The sequence below is a fragment of the Zalophus californianus genome, chromosome 6 (assembly GCF_009762305.2).
Source record: "Zalophus californianus isolate mZalCal1 chromosome 6, mZalCal1.pri.v2, whole genome shotgun sequence".
Lineage (NCBI taxonomy): Eukaryota > Metazoa > Chordata > Mammalia > Carnivora > Otariidae > Zalophus > Zalophus californianus.
The window spans coordinates 71905949-71924930 of NC_045600.1; the positions used below are offsets into that span (position 1 = coordinate 71905949).

General features: G+C 50.9%; 1 protein-coding gene across 7 annotated transcripts; it reads left to right on the top strand.

Moving 5' to 3' along the window:
* Positions 1 to 10265, top strand: AJUBA (ajuba LIM protein). 7 transcript variants are annotated; one of them, XM_027571895.1, is made up of 8 exons: positions 1 to 1351; positions 4120 to 4221; positions 5896 to 5963; positions 6097 to 6159; positions 7136 to 7266; positions 7354 to 7405; positions 8144 to 8212; positions 8687 to 10265. In XM_027571895.1, exons 1-8 carry the CDS (start codon positions 316 to 318, stop codon positions 8810 to 8812), a joined length of 1647 nt encoding a protein of 548 aa, XP_027427696.1. In that variant the 5' UTR covers positions 1 to 315; the 3' UTR covers positions 8813 to 10265. The 7 variants fall into 7 exon arrangements, with proteins under 7 accessions (XP_027427696.1, XP_027427698.1, XP_027427697.1 ...); XM_027571897.1 differs by having other exon boundaries at positions 8606 to 8739; XM_027571898.1 differs by lacking the exon at positions 1 to 1351 and adding an exon at positions 1932 to 2121.
* The last annotated feature ends 8717 nt before the right edge of the window (positions 10266 to 18982 follow it).

The window sequence follows — 18982 nt, forward strand, 5'->3', positions numbered from 1 at the left end:
GAGGGGGGCGGGGGCCGGGGAGAGTGGGGCGGCCGGGCGAGTGGACGCGTGAACAGACAGACCTGCGGACGGGACAGCCGAGGCCGTAGGCCCTTCTAGCTTCGCTTAACCCCTGATGCGCGGGGGGAAGCAGCCCCTCTCGCTGGGGGATGCTGCGGGATTCCCGGCGCCGGGCATCCGGGCCGCCGGCTAAACCTCTGTGCCTACCCCGTGCCCCCGGGGAACCGGAGTCCGGCCGCTGGGAAAGAGAAGCGGCCGCCGAGACGCTGCAGGGTGCCGGGCGGGGAGGGGGCTGGAGGCCCCAGGCCCGAGGGCATGGAGCGGTTAGGGGAGAAAGCCAGTCGCCTGCTGGAGAAGTTAAGGCTCTCGGACTCCGGCAGCGCCAAGTTCGGCCGCAGAAAGGGTGAATCTAGCCGGTCTGGGTCTGATGGGACTCCCGGGTCGGGCAAGGGGCGCCTGAGTGGGTTGGGGGTTCCTAGGAAATCAGGGCCCCGTGGAGCTACTGGGGGACCTGGGGATGAGCCGTTGGAGCCAGCCCGGGAGCAGGGCCCCCTGGACGCTGAGCGGAACCCGCGCGGCTCCTTTGAGGCGCAGCGCTACGAAGGCTCCTTTCCCGGGGGGCCGCCTCCCACCCGGGCCTTGCCTCTACCTCAGTCATTGCCCCCCGACTTTCGGCTGGAGACTACGGCCCCAGCTCTAAGCCCCCGCTCCAGTTTCGCCAGTAGCTCAGCCAGCGACGCCAGCAAGCCGTCCAGCCCCCGCGGCAGCCTGCTGCTGGACGGGGCGGGGGCAGGCGGAGCCGGAGGTAGCCGACCCTGCAGCAATCGTACGAGCGGCATCAGCATGGGCTACGACCAGCGCCACGGCAGCCCCCTGCCCGCCGGGCCCTGCCTGTTTGGCCCTCCCCTGGCGGGAGCTCCAGCGGGCTATTCCCCTGGAGGGGTGCCGTCCGCCTACCCGGAGCTCCACGCTGCCCTGGACCGACTGTGCGCTCACCGGCCCGCGGGGTTCGGCTGCCAGGAAAGCCGCCACTCATATCCCCCGGCCCTGGGCAGCCCCGGAGCTCTAGCCGGGGCCGGAGTGGGAGCGGCAGGGCCCTTGGAGAGACGCGGGGCGCAACCCGGACGACACTCAGTGACCGGCTACGGGGACTGCGCCGCGGGCGCCCGATACCAGGATGAGCTAACAGCGTTGCTGCGCCTGACGGTGGGCACGGGGGGGCGAGAAGCCGGCGCCCGCGGGGAACCCTCGGGGATTGAGCCGTCGGGTCTCGAGGAGCCGCCGGGTCCGTTCGTTCCAGAGGCCGCCCGGGCCCGGATGCGGGAGCCGGAGGCCAGGGAGGACTACTTCGGTGAGTGAGAGAAGTGGTTAGGGACGGGACGGGACCCGTCACCGCTTTCGTTCCCCACTGCCCCGACGGCCCAAATTGCCGGCGCCGGGAAGTCGGAGGCGGAGACGCGGAGCTAGAAAAGAGACAAGAGGGATTTCCCCTTCCCACCAGGTCTCAAATGGACCAGGGGTTCCTTATTCCTGCTACTCTCGACCCCCCTGATTATCTCGTGAGTCCCAGTTGAAGCTTTAGAGCCTCCGTTTTTCGTGGAAGGAGGCCTCCTCGGGAGGGGACCAAGTGGGGAGTGAGAGCATCCCCCCATCCTGCTCCCCCCTTGGCGGCGGTGCCCCTGCAGGCTTCTGCGCGCCGCGCCCCCACCCGGGCCCAAGCTCCGCCCGCAGGAATTCGGGGAATGCGCGGGTGGGGGGCGGGGCGGGCGGGCCGCGTGCGTGCCGGCTCCTGCCCGGGCGCTCCAGGTGCCCGCGGGCGGGGCCGGCCGCGCGGCGCGGGGCGGAGGGTGGGGTGCGGTGGGGCGGGGTATGTGTGTGTGGGGGGGTGCTGTTTGCTAACACGCGCGGAGCCGTGGCCGCGGTCGGGGAAATGGAGCCTGGGAGGGAGGGTGAAGCGCTCTGGGAAGGAAAGCAGGGACCCTGCCGCCCGCTCGTCCCAGTCCTGCTGGCTTGCTGCGTGCGTGGGCATTTAAGCGGAGACCTGATGGTGTGCGCTTCTACTTTCCCCATCCTCCGGAAGTCAGGGCAGAAGCCGTGACCACCTGGACACCAGCATCCCTAGTAGGTTAATGACCCTGTGTAACTGACAGGAATAACCTGGCCTTCAGTTTGGGCCACAACCTGCTCAGAATGCGGGCTAGAAATAGCACGTTATCTTCTGCCGCTGTTAAGGAAACCTGGTCGCTCTCTCTCTCCCGCACGCGATTACCTTTAAGGAGTATCGATTGATTATATGTCTCAGCTACCGGGGGATATTGGGATCTTGAGGATCTTTTTAGCTAAGACCCACAGCCACCACTTCGTTATATAAAGAAATGCTAATACGGTGGGAAGAAAAGAAGTGGAAGGCCTTGGGCCTCTCCTCACCTTTCTCACCATCCATGTTCCTGCCCTGGACCCCATGCTCTAGACCTCTATGGCTAGAAATGGGGAGAGGGAGAGGAACCTAGCCAGGGAGGGCAGGTTGAGGCGGAAGTTGAGAGGTAGCAGGGCTGCAGGCTGACAGGGCCTTCCCTGCCCCGTTCAACCCCAATCCTCCCATCCTAAGAGAGGAAAACCTAGAGTAGATGACGCTTTGGTCAAGGGAGACTAAGGGACCAGGTCCTTTTAGCAGTTTCCGTTTGGAGCCCATGAGAAGTGGCAGTTGAGGGCAAAGAAGTCTCTTTGGCTGAGCCATCAGAGTGAAAAGGAAGAAAGGGGCTTGGACAGAGTGCAATAAAATGGCAGGAAGAACCTAGGTGTAGATATGCTGGGTTAGAGGAGGCTAGGTGGACATGTCTGAGCAGTTTGCACCTGTCTTACCATAATGTCCAAGGCTTCGCAGAGAAATGCTTCTGATGGGCCCCCCTGGCATGGCGATCTTGGCTCACCCTTATGGGCCTTTTGACCCCAGAGGTAGAGTCTTCTTTTCCCTGAGAGTCAGGTTGCCTCCTCTGACAGAATTCCTAGCCTGACTGTTACCCTCCTACTCTGGCCCCTAGTTAGGGGCCCTCTTCCTTGGCTCCAGCCTTGCCAGCTGCCAGAGGGTGGGAGCAGGACAGGCCTGGGCCCATCAGTCGCTGCAGCTGCTGCACGGGCTCCCAAGCCCCTGGGCAAAGACTGGGATGGGCCCCAACAGGCAAGGAGTATGGCAGTGTGCCGAGGGGGAGAGGTGGGGCGGGTGAGGCAGGCCCGTTGGGATCTGCTCCCCAAAGACAGGCCCTAGCCCTCACTCATGAGCCTGGAATTGGGGAGTGGAGGGAGAGAAGAACACACCCAGGAAAGGTGGGTGCCAGAGCCAGGTGTATGTATTTTAGGAGGGGGGCTGTCAGAGAAGAGCAGTTCAGCTCTATCCTTCCCATGATAGATTTCAGGGAGACATTAGGGGTTCTGTCACCCTTCCCCCACCTTCCTGTGCAACCTCCAGTGCCTGGAACACACCCTACATTCTTAGCAGCCACCTCCCCACAGGAGTCATGCTCACATGGTCCCCTCTGCACAGGGCCCTCTGCTGAGCCATATCCTTCTTTCTACCCTTGGAAGCCTAGATGGAGGTGTGGAGCAGTAAGAAGTCATTCTGTAGCCATATAGCAGCTCGTTTTATGGATGGGGAAACTGAGGTCCCAGAGAGGCTTTCTAGGCCTCTAGGAGGCCACTGCTGGGCCATTATGGACTGGCATCTCTGACTCTTTGTCCCACACAGTACAACGGGGGTCATACCCTTGCCTGTTAGTCTTTTCTCCCTGACAGAATCTGCACATTTGAAGGTCAACGACCATATCTTTGGCGCTCTTCCAATTTTCCACAGTATCGGGCACCATATTTTTGCCAGGCACAAAATAGATGCTCAGAAAATATCTGTTGATTAATCAGTAAACAAGGTTGGGTCTGCTCAGCCAAGACCTTGCTGCATTCCATTTCTCGCTCTCCTCTCTTCCCAGGAGGGAGCCCATCAAAGGAAGGCTGGGACTGGTGGTCCTCTGGAGCAATCAGGAAAGAGCAGTCAGGAAAGATCCCGAATCCCTGGTTTTGAGCTGGGGGTGTTAGGTGTGATGCTGACAACCTCTTCTCTCCCCTCAGGCACCTGTATTAAGTGCAACAAAGGCATCTATGGGCAGAGCAACGCCTGCCAGGCCCTGGACAGTCTCTACCACACCCAGTGCTTTGTCTGCTGCTCCTGTGGTGAGTGGACCCCTAGGCCTTGTGCACGGGGGGGCTGAGGCCTCAGGCACGCCCCACACGCATACACACTCTCAAGGGCCTGGGGAAAGCAGAGCTTGTGCCTCTTTGGTGCCCCCCCCATGTGTCTGGATGCCCACTGCTGCCCCACCTGCCCTCCTCTTTGCTGTACCTGGCTCTCCAGCCCCTATGTTGGGTCTGCTTTCTGGGGTCAGCCCTCCCTTCCTCCACTCAGCCTCTTTTCCTCCCCTCTGTTCCTCTCTCTTTCTTCTGCCTCCTTGCTTGCCCAGCCTGGACTCGAGCCCGGCCTCCTCGGCCTCGGCCTCTCCTTGGTGGGGTTTGGTCCTGGGCAGTCTGAGTTGCCTGGGGCGACAGTGAAAGACTGGAATGTGGGAAGGGTGGGGGTGGGCTGGGGGAGTGGGGAGCCCTGGGGGGCGGAGAGAGGGGGTTTTCTCTTGGCTGGTCAGAGTTCAGCCACCTCGCTGGAGTGCAGGCCACAGGGCCATGCCAAGCTGATGACATCACGCTCCAGGAATGCCTGCCACTGTTAGCTCAGGAGGCCCGCCTGGGGGGGGGGGTGCTCCCAGCGGCCTCAACTCCCCAGCCCTTCCCTCACCTCCCTCATTACCCCTCCCCACTGCTTGCCCACTCTTGATTCCTCTGCTAAACCTTTAATCTCCTATCTCTGCCTGTCTGACTCCAGCACTCGGCTTTTCTCTCCCACCACCACCACCCCCGCCCCCTGTCACCCCCCACCTCTGCCTGGTTCTCTTAGGTTCCTCCATCTGTCTCTCCTGTGTATAGGGCCTCTTCTGGGTGTGCCTCTTTCCCTCTGTGTACTCGCGCTGTGTCTCACGAGTTTCTAAGTCAGCTTTTCCAAACCATTGGGCAGAGGTAGAAGAGATTTTGATCAGAAGAGGGCAGAGGAGGTGGCACACTTGCCCATTCTCCACCCTGGGTCTCACTCCTCCCCTCTCCCTGACAATTTAGACACCCTGGAGCAGTTCCTAAGTGTTGGTCACATGCCTTGTCTGCTCACAGAAGATCCTGGATTCTCTGGGTTCCTCTAAGCTTGGGGGAGCGGTCTAGTGCAGGGGGAAAGGGCAATGACTTTGCTCCCAAGCAAAGCACTTTGTCCCCAACAGTAATGCCAATATTTCCTGACCTCTACTGGGCCTGTCTCTGGAAGAAGACAGACAGGGCTAAGAGAGCAGGATGGCTGTGCATAGGCAGAGGCCCTTCTGTTGGAAGGTCCCAGAGGGCAAGGCCTGCAACAGTGCGACCCCCTCCCTGGGCATTGGACGGCACCTTGTTCAGAGCTCCTTCACCTTGCCCCCCAGCCTGGGGTTGGCTTTGCTCTCCCTGGTGGCTCCACATGCACTGGATAGGAAGACACTCATCGAGGAAGGGCAGGATCCTAGAAAACTGTTGAGGCAGGAACTGGAGGAGCAGCGAGCAGAGGAGAGGGGAATTTGGCAGGAATGAGACCAAAGTAAATTGGAACTGCGCCGCATGGGATTTTTGTGTAGAGAGGGAGGACACACAGCAGTGAGGAGCACGGGCACTAAAGTCCAGGTTTAAATACGTCATGCGCCATTGGAGAGCAGTGACCCTGGGGCGGGGACGCCCTGTACGCGGACCCTGGGATGGCTCCAGTCCCTTGTCTGCTGCTTCTAGGGCGAACTTTGCGCTGCAAGGCTTTCTACAGCGTCAATGGCTCCGTGTACTGTGAGGAAGATTATCTGGTGAGTGAGGGGTTCCCCGGGCCTGGAATGGCTCCCACGCTGGGACCCCCCTTCTTGGCGGCTCACTGGGGTTCCACCCATCAGGTCGTTCTCTACTTGTAATATCCTCCCTTGGTCTTTTCTTTCTCCCTAGTTTTCAGGGTTTCAGGAGGCAGCTGAGAAATGCTGTGTCTGTGGTCACTTGATTTTGGAGAAGGTAAGCAAAGTGTCGTCAGCTGAGACTCACTGAGGCTGGGGGGCTGATGGGTAGAACCAGGGGCTACGTGGGTCCTAAGAAAAGGTGGGGGGAGGAACCCTCACTGCATGAGTCGCTTTCCTCTCATTCTTCCCCAGAGCAGCTGTTTACAGTGGCTTCCTTCTGCCGGTGGGGTCAAGTCTGGACCCCTAATCCTGCCATCCCAAGCCTCTGTGATCTGGTCCCTGCCTCATTCTGCACGCACAGCCAAGCTAGGAGTGCAGGGTCCTGGGTCTTAATCCCCTTCCTGCTACTGGATGGACTCAGTTAGGACTCAGGGTTGTTGTTGGTTTTTTTTTCTTTTCCATATGAAGGAGGACTAGGATTAGATCAGTGGTCCTCAACCCTAGCACATCACCTGGCAAGAAGTAAAGAATATGACCAGTGCCTGGGTCGTCATCAGAGACTGTGATGAAAACCTCTGGGGTGAGGCCCAGGCATTGATGGGTTTTACAAGCTCCCCCGGCGATCCTAATATACAGCCCGGGGTGAGAACCACTGGCCTGGATGCTCTCTAAGACCGTTTTCAAGGTTTCTGCCTGGGTTTTTTTTTGTTTGTTTGTTTGTTTTTGTTTTTGTTTTTAAGATTTTATTTATTTATTTGATAGAGAGAGACACAGCGAGAGAGGGAACACAAGTAGGGGGAGTGGGAGAGGGAGAAGCAGGCTTCCCGCCGAGCAGAGAGCCCGACGCGGGGCTCGATCCCAGGACCCTGGGACCATGACCTGAGCCGAAGGCAGACGCTTAACGACTGAGCCACCCAGGCGCCCCCCTGGCTCTGTTTTAAGAGGCCTAGGCCCCTCAGATTACATAGCATTGTTCTGGGAGGAGGGCAGGGAGTTGGATGAGGTTGGGGGACAGCGGGGAGCACCATGGGGAGCTGGAGAACCGAGACTAGAGGGAGACTGATTGATTCTCCTACCACCCCGTGAGCCAGATCCTGCAGGCCATGGGGAAGTCCTATCACCCAGGCTGCTTCCGATGCATCGTTTGCAACAAGTGTCTAGATGGCATCCCCTTCACAGTGGACTTCTCCAACCAGGTGTACTGTGTCACTGACTACCACAAGTGAGTTACCCCCATGGGGTATGGTGTGGAACTGGCCTCGGGGGTTCCCCAACCTCAACTCCTCTCTCTGTGCCCTCTCTTTTTCAGAAATTATGCTCCTAAGTGTGCGGCCTGTGGCCAGCCCATCCTCCCCTCAGAGGTCAGTATGTCTGGGTTCTCCTGCAGGGCAGCCAGTGCCGCTGCCCCTGGGAAGGGGATGGGGACATACGGCCTGGCTTCCCGCGGGAGGCAGTGGTGCTGAGGAATGTACTCTGAAGATTCCCGTGTGACTCTGCTCTCAGGGTCACCACCCTGACCCTAACATCCGGGCCTGGACATGTCTGACAGCCTCACTGGGCCCAGGCTTCATCCCGTCTCTCCCAGTCCAGAGGAGGAGACTTCCTTTCTTTGAGGTCAGGGTCACCAGATCCCAGATGTAGGGGCTAGAAAAAGGTAGGAAGAATCCTCAGGGCTGGAAGGAAGATGTCGGCAGTGATTTATGCTGTGTGTGCTACACGTTTGCCTAGGGAGAGAATCCAAAAGCCAGTGAGGAGCCAGACCCTACTGGATCTCCTCGTCCCCAGCCTAGCTTACTTTACTTAGGCTGCCTGCCCCTTTGCCTCTGCACAGCTCGGAGAGGTAGGTAAGGCCAGAGCTGCTGGACAGAGGGAAAACTGTGAGAGGACATGCCCTCCTGGAGGCAGCACCAAGGAAGGGGAGGGGAAAGCTCTAGGAGGATTTGCAAAGGCCATCTCAAGGCTACAGATGATTGCAGAGAGCTCTCTCTGGAGGCCCTCCGTATGATCTTCGCATTGGGGTGGGAAGGGGCCCGTAGCGGGGAGGGCAGAATCGGGGTTGTCATGCTACGCTCATCCCATGGGGGTCTGCATCATTTCAGGGCTGTGAGGACATTGTGAGGGTGATATCCATGGACCGAGATTATCACTTTGAGTGCTACCACTGTGAGGTGAGTGCTAGGAGCCAGGGCTCCTGGAGGAGAATCTGGAGCAGGGGAACGGGGCTGGGGGAAGAGGCATGTCCCTGGACTGCCCGAGTCTGTAGGAGAGGTCTGAGGCATGGAAGCCAGGAAGGTGCTCCGACCCGTCCCCAGTATCTCTCCCGTCCTCCCGTCCTCCAGCCAGGCTCTCTGGTCCTGAGGGTTTAGTGCTTTCTGCATCTGGCTTCCCTGGAGGCAAGACTAAACTGGGGACTCCTGGTAACCCCTGCAGATGGGAGGCCGGCTCATTATTTCTGCTGTAGCAGCGACACCTGCTGTCCTGCTGAGGTATTTTTTCGGGCTTCTCCTCTGGGAGTCCATTGCTTCCAACCGCCCCCCCCCCCCCTTTCTTCCAGTCCTTAGGAGGCTGGTGTGGAGCAGGGCAGACTCCCAACATGTCCGAGGTGCCCAGGCTGAGGTGAACTAGGTGTCCTTCTTCCCTAGGACTGCCGGATGCAGCTGAGTGACGAGGAAGGCTGCTGCTGCTTCCCTCTGGATGGGCACTTGCTCTGCCACGGCTGTCACATGCAGCGGCTCAGTGCCCGACAGCCCCCTGCCAACTATATCTGAACTGCGGTCACCGCTGCTGCCTTCGCCACCCCTGACAAACTCCTCTGGCCAGAGGGCCCCTCTGAGGCCAGCCGAGGCCAGGAACGCACTCCCAGGTCAGGCAGAAGAGTCCTCTGGGGAGGGCCCCATGGGCCAGAGACCCAAAGATACGACATTCCAAATGGACTGTGGAGAAGGACCCTTCCGATTGCCATGGTGGGGTGACTAGCTTTCTTCCCATGTGCACAACCTGTGCTGTAGCATATACTCGGGTATGCACAGGCAGGTTCCAGGACTTTCTAAAGGTCTGGTTTTGGTCTGTATCTCCAGTATCCGTTTATGCATAAGTCAAGCAATGTTCCGGCTTTGGATTATAGGAAGAGAGGACATTATGAACACTCCTCACTCTTTTGCACCCCTCATGTGGGTCAGATACGGGGTCAGCAGGTTCTTACCAAGTATCTTATCTCTGTATCTGGATGAAGAGGTGGAAACTGGACCTTATCCATGAGTTGTTTCTTGGTCATCTTCTCTCTAAGGACCAGGAGAGCCGCTCACCCCTGTGCTGGGAAGCAGGGGCAGCTCGGGTGGACCTGCTGCCAGTGTTGGCATGTCTCTCAGGGACTCACGTGGGCCTGGGAAGGCCGGGTGGGTGCCTGTCCTGGGTTCCTCTTCTCCTCAGCTCGGGGACGTAACGAGTGGGTCTTTGGGGGTGGAGGTGCCAGGTGAGCCATGCAGGAGGCCTCAAGCTAGGCCACGCACCCAGGTGCAGGCACATGGAGCCCTCCAGCCAACTATACACACAGGGGCACACTCACAGATACACACCCGCTCTCTCACTCCCTTCTTCTCAGGACACTGTCATCCCCGTCCCCTCACAGGAGCCCACCACTCCAGACCTGCCACCCTGCAGAGGGATCCAGGCTTCTAGCCACTGCAACTCCCAAGCCCTGAGGTTCTGGGGAGCCAGAGGGGCGACATGCTTTGACCTGGCTCTAGTCCGTTTGGCTAAAATTGGTCCCTCTAAAGCCAATTTTAAATTCATGGAACACTTATACACTTAACTTTACTTCACTGGGCTTTTTGGTGTTTTTTTTTTTTGTTTTTTGTATTTTTTTCAGTGCAGAAAGGATGTTTTTATTGAAAGCGCGGGGACAGGACCCATGGGCAGAGAGAGCTGCCAAAGTTTACGTCACTTAATGACCAGTTTGCCAAAAGCTCACTTCCATTTGGGGAACCGTTTAGGTGTTCACTTAGGTGTTCTATTATTTTTGGGTGTTTTAAGGATTTAAATCTATTCATTCAACAGTACTTCTGAGTTATTGTCAACATAAATTTATCAAATTTGCAGCACTTTGTAAATGAGATTGTTTCCTACTTTTACGGACATCTTTCCCTATGTTATCTACTTTTCCAACATTTTTTGAAAAAGTTTAAAGTTCCTAGCAATAAATATAATTAATTGGTACAGACATTTTGTGTATCATTTTTTGTGTTTCTTAATCTAATATCCCTTTACAAATTAGATGCCTTGGAAAACGTAATGGAGCTCATATGACTTTGATGCTTTGGCCTAATTTCTACATCCCTGCTGTTAAAAATGCCAATATATTCTAAACAAATGAACAAGCATGTGGCATATTCAGTTGGCTAACAGTTAAAGGTTACATAGACAAGAGCAATAAAAAGTGAAAGGGTAACTCTGCTAAATCCTTTTGAAATGCTGCAGATTTGATAAATATTTGAGACTAATTGTCTCTAGGTGAGTTGGTTTTAGGCAAATTAATCTGATAATCTTTGATCCTTAGTCTTCATTCTTTGTCACTAAGAGTTTCATACTGGAAATGGTGACTCCTGAGAACAGAAATTCCACATTTAGGGGTTATTCTAAGGTGGCCGTGTCAGCCAAGCTGGGGTTGCAGAGAAGAGGCCTGTGCATGAGGGTATGATTGAGAGGAAGAGCTCACATTCATACCACTGACTGCCGGAGGCGATGCACTTTTTGGAGTGATAAATGTTCTGAAACTAGATAACTTGGTCTACAGCTGGGATTGCTTCTTCTGAGTTATTATTATTAAATAAGTGACTACAAAGACTCTGACTGGGCAGTTTTCTCACCAGGCCGCTGCAGGCCGGGGAAATCCAGGCAAGCACGTATAACTTTACATCCATCCTTTCTTTGACTCTTGGGGGTCGTGTCCGCTCTGACCCTTCGTTTCTCACTCTGATTTCAGCCTCCCATCTGTTGCTGACTGGCTGATTCCTTTCTGGGTCTATGCTCATCTGTGCCAGCCCTGGGGCTTCCCAAGACTGTTCTTGACCCTGGGGCTACTCTCTCCCTCCTTCCCGAGGAAAAACAAGTGCTAACATCTGATGAGGACAGGCCCAGGGAAGGCAGGCCGTGGCAGAAGAGCAGCCCCTGCCACCCCACATCATCACTGGTGGGCTCCCAAGTGTGCCCTGCATTGCAAGAGTTTGCCTTCTTCCTGTTCGCTGGGAGACTGCTCATCCTTAGTTGTCCTGTTTCATATCTACAGCTGATAGATTCCTGGGGCGCTGCAAAGGATACAGCAATAAGTAGACCTTGTTTGGCCAACTAACCACCTGATTTTCATCAGCAGCCACTAGGCCTGAGATGGGGAAAGGGGGAAATGGAAGAATTACAGATCCATTTTGTGTCTCTAGATGAGAGTCACAGTACAGGGGCCGACTTTGGCCGTTTGCTCTGGTCAGCCCCATTCACCACAGGCCTGAATGTGGTTTGTGAAGAATAAGGCTGGTGGTGGTTCTCTCTCTGCCTCACTCCTTAGAGACCCATTTCCCCCTTCACCACCTGGAACTCTCTAGGCCAGGGAGATGGTAAGAGTCCATTTGTAATCAGGCTGGAGACTGTCCTCAGCCAAGAAAGAGAAAGCTATCTTCAGGCACATAAAGCCAGCTGGAGGAGGTCCTTGAGATTGTACCTATAAAGAAGGGAAAACGAGAGAAAGGAGACTGATAGAACTGAGACAAAAGGATTGGAAAAACCAGTGAGCAAAAGCATTTTGTTGTTTAGAAGGATCCAGACCCCAGAGTGGGCCTGGGGTCATTCAGAGCCCTAATATGAGGGGGCTCCAAGGCAAGGACAACCTCTGTCCTCTTCTCCCTCACAGCCAAGGAAGACCTAAGACGGTCTCCGCCATGCCAGTTACTGGTGTAGAGCCCTCGGGATATCCACACTTGGCCCTGGCTGTGAAGGACTGAGGTTTGACTTTGGAAACGAGCAAACTGTCACTGGGACGGATGGATTAGAGCAGTCTAACTGGTGTTTGGAGAGTCGTCCAAGGCAGATTCTGTCCACCTAGGCTTGGAAAGGACAGCACTGCCCCATGTGAAGGGAGCAAGGGAGCTATCCAAGCAGGGCGACACAGCTTAGGAGGAACATCCAAAAGGTGCAGGTAACTCGTATGCTTAGAGCCGAGCGGGGTGTCACTTTAGAGAGAACCCAGTGACCTCATTTTACCAAATGAAGAAACAGAAACAGTGATAAGGGCACTTACCCAAGGTCATGCAGCTGGAAAATGACTTTCCCGCTTTTGAAGACTAATAGAGAGCTTCTTTCCCCTCTTGCCTCCCACTCCAGCCCTCATCCTCATCACAGGAACTCCCACAGCACAAGTAAACTGTAAATTAGATCAGCCCTTCATTATGATAAATAACTAGGGAAAGTTTTAGTGGGAAAGCCAGGGAATCCAGGAGACGATAAAAGCACATTAGGAGAAGCAAAGGAAAGACGCTGCAGGAGAGTCCCTGCCCTTGAGGAGGTCACCGTCTAGCCAGGGAGACAAATACACACATCAAATGTCTGAGAAGATTACAAGCAACATGTCACCAAGTGCAAAGTAATTGAGTGTCAAACAAAAGACCTAATGCTGCAGGGGACAGATGACAGGGGGGAGACTTTGTTGGACTTACACTGTGGATCAGAAGGTGGTGGCCCATAGACAAATCCTGCCCCCAGATGCATTCTTTGGCCCACTGGGAGTTATTTTTCATAATATTAATTTGAACCCTCATTGAGGAGGGGGGAAAGGCCAGCTAACAAATGTAGAAAGAATGACAGAATTGGAAGAACAGCATTTTGTGAACTTGAATACCTGATTGATCCTGGCAAAGATTATTCATTGGAGTTAAAACGATAAGTGAAGCAGTTGGTGGACAACTGGACATTGTCAAGTAGCCTCTCAGCGCATGGTCTTGGCATCACCCATCTCCTAGAATGGGTCTTGGTGTCACTAACCAGTGGACCAGTTCTGGTGTGAGGCAAACACAGAACCCAGCCTAGTGTATAGTCTAGCTCCTCCCCCCCCCCCAGAGGTGTTGGATAGAGCTTACAGTTTACACACCATGCCCAGAACAGAGAAAGTAAAGGACACTAAAAGGAAGCAACTAGACAAACTTAGGAAGGGAGGCATTCTGTAGGATACCTGGCTAACTCTTCAGCAAGTCAGTATGATTTTTTTTTTCTTTTCTTTTTTTTTTTTTAACTTAAATTCAATTAGGCAACATATAGTACACCATTAGTTTCAGGGGTAGAATTCAGTAATTCATCAGTTGCATATAACACCCAGTGCTCATCACATCAAGTGCCCTCCTTAATGCCCATCACCCAGTTACCCCATACCCCCACCCACCCACCCCCAGCAATCCTCAGTTTGTTTCCAAGTCAGTATGATCTTAAAAAATTCAAAACTGCTAGATTAGAGAGACTTAAGCTATCTAATAACGATACAATGTGTGGTCCTGGATTCCCTATTGGTTTAAGCAAATTGCTATAAAAGATATTTGGAGGGGTGCCTGGGTGGCTCAGTCGGTTAAGCATCTGCCTTCGGCTCAGGTGATGATCCCAGGGTCCTGGGATCGAGCCCCGGATCAGGCTCCCTGCTCAGTGGGGAGTCTGCTTCTCCCTCTTCCTCTGCCTTCTGCTCCCCCTGCTTGTGTTCTCTCTGTCAAATAAACAAATAAAAACTTAAAAAGGAAAAAAGGATATTTGGAGTCAACTGGAAAATTTTTTATATGGACAGGGAATTAGATGAGGTGAAAATTTACTGAGATGGAAAGGTCAAAAATCATTAACAAAATGCCAGTTACGAAACCAGTACAGGGGACTCGTGTTTTGTTTCCAAAGTGTCTATATATGTATGGAAAAAAAAGAACTGAAAGGATATGCATTAAGGTGTTAACAGTGGTGATCTCTGAGTGGGAGAGTATGTTTTCTTGTTGTTGGCCTACATTTTCTATTTTTATACAATGCACGTGTCCTGCCTCTGTTGTAATAATAAGCTGTTGCAAATAAAATAACTGGTTGCCAACATTTACAGTTCAGGAGATTTCACATAAAAATCTGGATATTGTATATGAAGAGTGGGATTTCTAAGGGTTTTTGAATAATCAGAAGATCTGTCACACAAACCCCCTTCCAGGCTCACAAGACAGCAACTAGTGGGAACCAAGTGATGGCTGCTCCTTTATAGGGTGTATGGTCTCCTTTCATCTGTCATAGTCCCTACCACCCTGTGTGCTTCACACACCGCTTACCTGCCTGGCTTCTGTAGACTTTTGATGATTTGGATGATCCTGATGGGCTCCCCATCCATAGAGCCTCCCATTAATAATCATTTGAAGGTATCAATAAATTAGTTTTGAAATGCTGCCCAAGAAAAGCATCCATTCCAGAATTACCTATGGCTGGGTTTTGTTGTTGTTTTAAGATTTATTTATTTATTTGAGAGAGAGAGAGAGAGAGCGAGAGAGCGCGTGCGACTAATGGGAGGGGCAGAGGGAGAGGGAGAATCTCAAGCCGACTCCCTGCTGAGTGTGGAGCCCCACTCAGGGCTCGATCTCATGACCCTGAGATCATGACCTGAGTTGAAATCAAGAATCAGATGCTTAATCGACTGAGCCACCCAGGCAACCCTATGCCTGGGTTTTTTATAAGGCTACCCAGTCATGGGAAACCCAGATGTAATACTTAATCTACTTAGCAACCATGGTTGCATACTGTAAATTAGTTTAGCAAAATTTCTCTTTGGTAAATGGAATTTAGAAAGTATACTAAATTGCTAACTTCCTCAAGGTCTCACTTTTTTAAAATTAATTAATTAATTAATTTTTTTGCCATAACACCTTAATCTTAGGAGGCATTTCAAAATTTACAATGTATGTTCTTCCCAAGCATGAAACTCCAAATGCCCTTTGGTTGGTCTGTTTCTCCCACTGGTTCTGATACAGTTTTTAAAGGAGAAAATCTCTTTCATATGCAACTCAGTATAAGATAGTGTCATCATCAGTTTAAAATCCAGGGAAATACTTTTATCAGCCTGGCACATGTTTTCTCATTACAACAACACACTCAATCCTTATAACAAGAACTGCACACGTTTTGCCTCATGTCTAGCTTTTCAAAATGATACTAGTCTTCTTCTGAATCAATTTCCTTTACTGTCTCATATTCCTTTGGTAAAAATTGTTTCAATCTGTCCCATTTTTTGAGCCAAATTTCTCAACTTCTCTTTGAGATCCAAAATGTCCTACCAGGCCTTATTTATATACTAGTTCACAGTGGTGTCTCAAAGTAAAACCAGGCTCATTTCAGTTTGTATAACAAAAGTTCCCATGAAGAGACAGGCAACCCTTGAAGCGACAAGGCGGCTGGGTTTGAAATCCCCTTGGAATGGTTAAGCAATTTGAAAAATGGCACATTATGAACATTTGTTCTAAAATTTTCATTTGATGTCATAGGTTGATTACATATTTTCTTTATCCACTTGTTTCCTCCTTAAATCATTGTACTTACAATGGGCATGGAATTTCCTAGCTTAATCATCAATAGTTGTGTCTCTGAATACCTTCATTTTCCAGTGAACACCCTTGAAAATAATTCTAAAACCTCTGGACTGCCTGTAAATTTCATTCCTGAAACTAGTTTCTGGGTCCATAATACAAATATATTCTTGCTACTTGTCTTTGGATACTTTCAAAGTGGTATGGCTCTTTTTCTTTTCTTTTTTAAATTTTCTAAACAATTGCTTGGTTAAGTGTGGTTCCACAGTCCACCTGCTATTTTAACATCCTGGCTTTGAAACTGGTTATTTAAGCCTAAATTTTCCATGTGAGACCATATTCTACTTGAAACTTTCCATTAGTTTGATAAATAGAATATGTGCTAAATACTCACCTGAAATTTCTTTGTGGCACCATTTTGTTTCCCCAGCTAGAGTGTGGGAGGCAGAGTCCTTCCAGGTGCTCTCAGCAAATCTCCATTCTTCTCTGTAATTCTAAACAGTGCAGCAAAGGAATGTCCAAGTCTGAAAGGTTAAGTAAACTTTTTCTCAGGCTCCCATTTACATTTATCATCAAGTTAAAAACATACACGTTAGTGTTTTTTGAATACTTGATCAAGAGCAAGGTCTTCAAGAAAGTAGAGCTAGATTGTGGGCAGGAGTTACGCCTAATTTATCTTTCTACACCCTCCCTCCCCCCAACTCCCTGCAGGAATCTAGCTCAGGACTACTTCTGAGCATGTTCTTGGCTTTATCATTAAAGAACATTTAAGACGTGAGTGATTGTATTTTGCATATGGCATAGCAGAATGTGAGATGAACACTGATGAAGAGACAGGCCCATAAAGGTCAAGCATTCCACTGAACAAACAAAACTATATAAAGAATTAGCATTGTGGGAGTGGCCAAAATTCACTCATGCAACAAATAAGTGCCTCCATATGCCAAGCACCGAGATAGGTAACTTAGGGTTATGAAGGAAACACCCCCTTAACTACAAACCCAAACAAATGAAAGTTTTAAAGAGGATTCTGTACTACTGCTCAGCAATAAAAAAGACATGAGGTAAAAAAATGGATTATTGATACTAGCAACAACATGTATGAATTGCAAAATTATGCTGAGTGAAAGAAGCCAGACAAAAAAGAGTACATCTTTATTTGATTCCATTTATATGAAATTCTAGAGAGTGCAAACTAATCTATAGTGACAGCAAATCAGTGGTTGAGAGGGGCCCGAGAAAATTACAAAGGGGCACAAGTAAACATTTAGGGGATAATGCCCATGTTCACTATTTTGATTGTGGTGATAGTGTGTATAGTTAAGGGTAAAACTTAATGAATCATACATATTAAAGATTGTGTGTCAAAATACCTAATAAAAATGTTTTTGTGTGTGTGTTTTGTTGTTCATTTTTATTTTTATTTTTTTACTAATCTCTACACCCAACGTGAGGCTCGAACTCACAACCCTGAGATCAAAAGCCCCAGGCTCTTCCCACTTGAACTAGCCGTGTACCCCCATGTGCATGTTTTTTGTTTTTGTTTTTTAATCTGGGGGGGGGGAGGAGAGAAGGAGGGAGAGGGAGAGAGAAAGAGAATGAATTCTAGGGCTTCTCTTGCAAATCTTACTTGCTCAAGGACACCAGATGGTGTGTGATTGTAAGATCTTTTTTTTCAGTACTTTTCTGCAGTTTTTATTGCCAAGATGGTCTATAGGCTCAATGTTCTAGTCTTAGATAGAACTGGCCTATACAGTCCCCTTCCCTTCAGCCAGTCCCATCTCCTCTTGAACCCAGGAGGCAGCTTGGACTCCCTGTCCCTGCCTCTGCTTGCTGGGATGTTTCCTCCATTTCTAAATGATCCAGATTTTCTCTCCTTTTAGGCCCAGTTAAGATAAAATTGATTTCATAGTCTTTCCTATCCATTCCTTCAGAAAGGGTTCTGTACCTTAAGTTTCTCAAGTATGTATGTATGTATGTACGTATTTAGAAGATTCTATTTATTTGTCAGAGAGAGAGAGAGTGCACAAGCAGGGGGAGCTGCAGGCAGAGGGAGAAGCAGGCTCCCTACCGAGCAAAGAGCCTGGGACTGGATCCCGGGACCCTGGGGTCATGACCTGAGCCAAAGGCAGCTGCTTAACCAACTGAGCCACCCAGGCGCCCAAGTTTCTCAAGTATTTATTTTTTTTATTTTTTATTTTATTTTTTTATTTTATTTTTTTTAAAGATTTTATTTATTTATTTGAGAGAGATAGAATGAGAGTTAGAGAGCACAAGAGGGAAGAGGGTCAGAGGGAGAAGCAGACTCCCCGCCGAGCAGGGAGCCCGACGTGGGACTCGATCCCGGGACTCCAGGATCATGACCTGAGCCGAAGGCAATTGCCTAACCAACTGAGCCACCCAGGCGCCCCTATTTTATTTTTTTAAAGATTTTATTTATTTGAGAGAGCGAGAATGAAAGAGAGAGAGAGAGCACACATGAGAGGGGGGAGGGTCAGAGGGAGAAGCAGACTCCCTGCTGAGCAGGGAGCCCGATGTGGGACTCGATTCCGGGATTCCAGGAGCATGACCTGAGCCGAAGGCAGTCGCTTAACCAACTGAGCCACCCAGGTGCCCTCTCAAGTATTTATGATCTAAACTGCTCTTTTGACACATTTTTACTGCCTTGTACTATTTGCTTTTCACGTGTGCATGTCTTAATCTTCTCAACTGGATTATGAACTTCCTCAGGGTAGGGACTGGGTCATATTTATCTTTGTGTCTCCTAAGGCACTTAATACGTGCTCAGTAAGTGTCAATTTTAAAATACCTCACTTTGATAGTCTTTCCAAAGCACTTTCTCAGCCATTATCTCATTTGATCATTACCTCAACACTCCGAGATTGGAGAAGCTAGAAATATGTTATTTCCTCCTTCTGACAAATAAGGAACCTGAAGCCCAAGGTCACCGAGAGAGAGAGAGAGAGAGAGAGAGAGAGAGAGAGAGAGATGGAACAGATAATTGCATATGAAGGTTTGATTCAATTCAAGGCTTCCCATGGCTCTCCCCCTCCCCTCCCCTCTACCCTACCTGAAGACAGGCCTCTGCACCTTTCTCCCATTCCCCAAGTCCTTTAGAGCTGCTTAGACAAAGCTTATAGTACCCTCTTATAAAACTTGACAAATATGAGACATGAAATTTCAGTCGATTTCTGATCAGCTCTGAGTCACCAAAGCATGTTTGCTATTTTGTTCCAAGTATCATTTTTTAGGAACATTATGCCTGATATTTAATGATGCTGCACTACAGAGCTGAGGAAGCATAAATGATTTTTAAAAGCCGTAGAAAATGACAGCACTTTAATATTAAGCACGAAAGGTGGCAGCTGA